This window comes from Anoplopoma fimbria, chromosome 12 (genome assembly GCF_027596085.1).
Source record: "Anoplopoma fimbria isolate UVic2021 breed Golden Eagle Sablefish chromosome 12, Afim_UVic_2022, whole genome shotgun sequence".
Taxonomy (NCBI): Eukaryota; Metazoa; Chordata; class Actinopteri; order Perciformes; family Anoplopomatidae; genus Anoplopoma; species Anoplopoma fimbria.
The window spans coordinates 22,474,448-22,479,755 of NC_072460.1; the positions used below are offsets into that span (position 1 = coordinate 22,474,448).

The 5,308-nt window shown below is 41.4% G+C and overlaps 1 protein-coding gene across 1 annotated transcript; it reads left to right on the forward strand.

The window, feature by feature from the left end:
- The first annotated feature begins 288 nt into the window (after window positions 1–288).
- LOC129099832 (dual specificity protein phosphatase 7-like) lies at window positions 289–4,485 on the forward strand. The gene is made up of 3 exons (XM_054609231.1): window positions 289–1,012; window positions 1,658–2,086; window positions 2,789–4,485. The coding sequence occupies exons 1-3, from the start codon at window positions 604–606 to the stop codon at window positions 3,097–3,099; spliced, it is 1,149 nt and encodes a 382-aa protein (XP_054465206.1). The 5' UTR covers window positions 289–603; the 3' UTR covers window positions 3,100–4,485.
- Window positions 4,486–5,308: the final 823 nt, after the last annotated feature.

The following is a 5,308-nucleotide window of genomic DNA, read 5'->3' on the forward strand; positions in this document are numbered from 1 at the left end:
GATATAATATTTCAGTTATTGTGGATTATTTACTGTTTTTATTGCTAATTTATAATACTTGTTTTTCTTTTACTATGTCTCTTGTTTGACTAATAAAGGATTATCTTATTTTATGATAATAATTGACAAAATTGTGATTGGCAGGATGATTCCATTGAGAACTCCTCATACCAAACTTTGTGATATTTCCTGCTATGACTTTAAATCATAAGGAGTAAACTCCTCCCTCTTGAGTTGCTCTACTGTCAAGTAAAAAAACACACACAAAAAAAAAAAGAAAAACTCCCATGCATCGGAATGGTAAAGCGAGAATGTGCATGGAGGATGTGGAGTAGCTGAAGTTGATGCAGAAGACTGCTGTGTGGAAACATTCACGTTTACACTGGTAAATGAAAGTGTAATGAGGTCTCCATTGAGCCTGCAGCGGGTCAGACTCACTGACTGATGGACACACAGAAGAGGAAAAAGGGGAAATCTCTCTACTGAAACGCTTCTTTTTCCCCCTTTTTTTTTATATTTCTTAACTGACATGTAGTTTACCGTCGTTTGGTGGGGACATGTAAGTGTTTGTGTTTGCATTTTTAGTATGATATTGAGTCCGATATGTCTGATGTGACGCCGAGCAAAAGCGTGGAATGGCTGCAACTCGAGCTGGAGTCCGGAGGCGCTTCTCTGCTCCTGCTGGACTGCCGCTCACATGAGCTGTACGAGTCGTCCCACGTCGAGACCGCCATGAACCTGGCCATCCCGGGGCTGATGCTGCGGAGGTTCAAGAAGGGAAACATACCTATACGTACCATCATCCCCAACCACGAGGATAAAGAGAAGTTCATCCGGCGCTGCAAGACGGACACGGTGCTCCTGTACGACGAGAGCACCACCACCACCGCCGTCACCACCACCACCACCACGGCGGCGACGGACTGGCAGGACAGCGGCGCTCCGGCGTCCGTTCTGGGGCTGCTTCTGCAGAAACTGTGGGAAGACGGTTGTAAAGCGTTTTACCTGGAAGGTAGATTTAAAAAAAAACAGTTAAACGGTCATTTAAATATTTAAATAGACGTTACGTCAGTTGGCGTTGCTGTAGTTTCGAACGTTCGAAAACGTTTAAAGTTAACTGACGTCACTTTACACTTCAATCACATCTTTATTGACTGTTAACGGTTAACAAGCCTGCTTTAAATAATTTATTATTTATTTTATATATATATATATTATTATTTTTTTAACTTAAAACTTTTAAAAAAATACCCACTTTTTTTTAAATCTTAATAAACGTTTTATATTTCGATTATTGTCGCGGTTTCTAACGTGACAACCGTTGACGTTAACGGTCACCGACGTGTTGTGTGAGCTTGTTTTCTGAAGTTTGTGTGTCACTGAGATTCTCAATTAAAATTCCAAAATGGCCGCGCCATGTTTTGCTCTAGCAGGAACAGGCATGCATTTCATGAATGGTTTCTGGGTTTTTTGGGGGGGGTAATTTGAGCTCCTTCTTTACAGCTCTGCTCCAATAACCAATAGTATTTATTTATTTATTTGTCATTAAAAATATGATTTAAAAATAACAGTTAATATAAGTTGTCACTTTTATTTAAAGTATGATTAAACTTTATTAGTGTGACTTTGTTAACTTGTGTTTTTGACTTCTGTCCAGGTGGATTTGTAAAGTTTCACACTGAGTACCCAGAGCACTGTGAGACCCTCCTAGACAGCTCCTGTCCCAGCTCCTCTCCTCCGCTGTCCGTCCTTGGTTTCGGGAACCTCCGGATCAGCTCAGATTGCTCCGATGGGGAGTCCGATCGAGAGCCGAGCAGTGCCACAGAGTCCGAGGAGAGCCCCATCCCCAGCAATCAGCCGGCCTTCCCCGTCCAGATCCTACCGTACCTTTACCTGGGCTGTGCCAAAGACTCCACCAACCTAGACGTGCTGGGCCAGTACAACATCAAGTACATCCTGAACGTCACACCCAACCTCCCCAACATGTTTGAGCACGACGGCCACTTCAGGTACAAACAGATCCCCATTTCGGACCACTGGAGTCAGAACCTGTCACAGTTCTTCCCGGAGGCCATTTCATTTATAGGTGAGTAGGTCAAAAACTTTGTTAAACTTGAAACTCACAGACACACGTATCAGACATTTATGGTCATTGCTTTCTAATTATGTTTAATAACAAGGTAACAATATTACATTACATTACATTACATTACAGTCATTTAGCAGACGCTTTTATCCAAAGCGACTTACAGGAAGTGTATTCAACATTCAACAATATTGGCAATAACTGTCTGGTAAACTGGTTCGTGAATGGATTTGTGGGACAGGTGCGAGTTTTTCTGTTATCATCATAGTCAAATGGTGGTTTCCATCGTGTGACGCAAAAGGCGTTCCCACTTTAACCACTTGTGTAGGCTGTTATCAGCTGCTGTACGACAATATCACCTCTTTGATGCGGGGCAACGACACGTTAATCTTGAAACTAAAAATGTATTTTGGTGGCACCACACGATTACGTTTCAATTTCACTTCTGATGCGTCATCGTTCTCCACGACTGCACCTGAAACCAGAGCATGTTGTTGACTTGTTTGTTTGGTGGTTGTATCATGAACTAGTTTCCAAAAGGTTTTGTGGTCGAATGAGGAAGGAAATGTTGTTGTTATTGTGCCATCAAAAGTGTTGCTTCTGTAAGAGCCAGAATCACATTGATAGCTACAGAAAGCCTCGTAAAATATCACTTTTCACCAAGAACTTTCGCCTGACTGTTGATTTCCCTTCATTTCACAGATGAAGCTCGGTCCAAGCAGTGCGGCATCCTGGTCCACTGCCTGGCCGGCATCAGCCGCTCGGTCACCGTCACCGTGGCCTACCTGATGCAGAGACTCAACCTCTCTCTGAACGACGCTTACGACTTTGTCAAGAGGAAGAAGTCCAACATTTCCCCCAACTTCAACTTCATGGGTCAGCTCCTGGACTTTGAGAGGACGCTGGGGCTGCACAGTCCCTGCGATAACCGCTCCACCAGCGAGGAGCAGCTCTTCTTCACCACACCGACCAATCACAACGTCTTCCAGCTGGACACGTTGGAGTCCACATGAGAGTCAATTGGATGGCCTTTTTTTTTTTTTTCTTTTTTTGTCATTTCCTGTGGTGTCTCTGAGGTTTTCCTGGGCCTGTCAGATGCCTAACTAGTTGACCCAGTAAGTCAGTCACAGTATTTCTCAACCAAAAGGAACTACATTGATCCGTTAAAGGAACACAGAACATGAGATTAGATCCAGCCTGCCTTAATTTCTAACACAAGGATGACCTTTGCCGTCCACCATACATGGCATTAATCAGTGGTCATGTACGACCCTTAATAACAGGACATTTCATAACTTTTCTATTAAACCTAGGATTGTTGTTTGACTGTTATTTGTTATTCACCAGCTGCAAAGCGGAAGTAATGTTTTGATTATTGCCTTGATGGTCTAAAAGGAGTCTTTGGCCAATCAGAATGTTTTTCTGGGGACCAATCCGAGATGTTTTGAAGGTACTCTAGCTAAAGGAAATAAGCTACTACAGCGATCCGGCCTTGAAATATTGTCCAGTTTTTCTTCTGATGACTGGTTGCAGCTCACCTGCAGCAGAATGGAGTTTTACCACAGAAAGTATTTTTTCTTGTGTTTTCATTTAGAATACTTTCACTGATGTCTGGTGAACACCACGACGTTAAATAGTTTGTAACATCCTGTGGCCACTTTGTGTTTCGAAATCAAAGTTCAAACCTATTATTTTCCAGAAACGCCCCTGTACATTCTATTTCTTATAACTGCTAATTATTTGCATGTGATCTTGTTCTACCGAGAACCTTGTTTTGTAACCTTCAGGTCATATTTCCTGTTGTTGTTGTTGAGGCCTTGATCATAACCTAACATGGAATTGAACTATATATATATATATATGTATATATATATATATAGTCAGTTACTTCCAGGTCGAGGTTTAGGGTATAAGACTGGCTTCTTTGCCATGATTGAAAGGAACAAATGTGTAAGTAATCAGTGTATAAAGGAATGGATGTTCACCTTATTTTTTACTCCTTCGGTCTGCAGCTACTCCCTCCTGATGACATGATATGTAATTAGCTGTTCTCTATTGCCAGTCTGGTCTCAGAACAAACGAGCGAATTTGATGTGCGAGAGGGAATGAAAGGAAACGAGTTTGACGAAATGTGTTCTTACCTCACAGAGAGACATTTTCAGGGATTTTTTTTATACAAGTCATCTGTATCTCGTCACGGCCCCTTAAACGTGCATCCAAGGGCTGTTTCGTTTGCTATGTTTGTGTAAAGATGTACATAAAATGTGGTTGCCATGGGGGACATTTTCTTAAAATCATGAAGGATGCGAAAGTGACCCTGTTTTGACCCTTATGTATAGTATATGTAAAGCTAAATGTCCAAGACATTCTGTACAAGTTTATACAACAAATATATTGTATATTTTTACTTGAAAACGCTTTGTGTAAAGAGTTTCTTTTTCTTTTAAATTGAAAGTTGATTCGACACTTTCATCAAACAAAACAAAAGAGGCTGATGTGGTTGAGTCAAGACCTCACGCTGAGAAGTTGTGGCTCTGGTTTTGTCCACTCCCCCGAGGCTCTAGGTGCGGTCAGATGTCCGTTTGTCTGTCCACGCCGATGCCTGACTTCCTGTTTACCAAAGCCTCTCTCTTGACACAAAGACAAAGTGACAGGGCTAGATCTTACAATACCACAGTGCAGACACACCCACCACCAGTCACTCAAACGGCACTTTGAGGAAGCAGACTCGGCATGTGCTCTACCACAGATACTTCCGACGGCTCTCCTCTGCAACTGTGGGAGTGATCAAATTCAAAGACAGCGTTGTGCAAGATCCATTTGAAGCACATGAGCCTGCGATTAGTAGCAGCAGAGTCAACAGGTTTATGTAAACAGTGTCAACTAATCTAATATATGATATGATTAAGGAATGGCACTCAGTGTTTTGTATTAATATAATATAGAGCAAGAGGCATTGTTACATATTAACATGATAGAGTATAATATTGTACATTATATTATAGTATGGGATATGAGACAGTATAAGGTGTAGTGTAGTAATCTAGTAGTATAAAGTACAGCAATATAACTATATAGTGTAAGATATAACATGATCAAATCCATAGTATAGTACAAACAATATAACAATTGAATGGAATAGCAAATATATTATGGAATATGAATATTTGAACAGTATGGAGAGTTATGTAATCAGTCCAGCAGGGAGACAAAAGCGAGGTG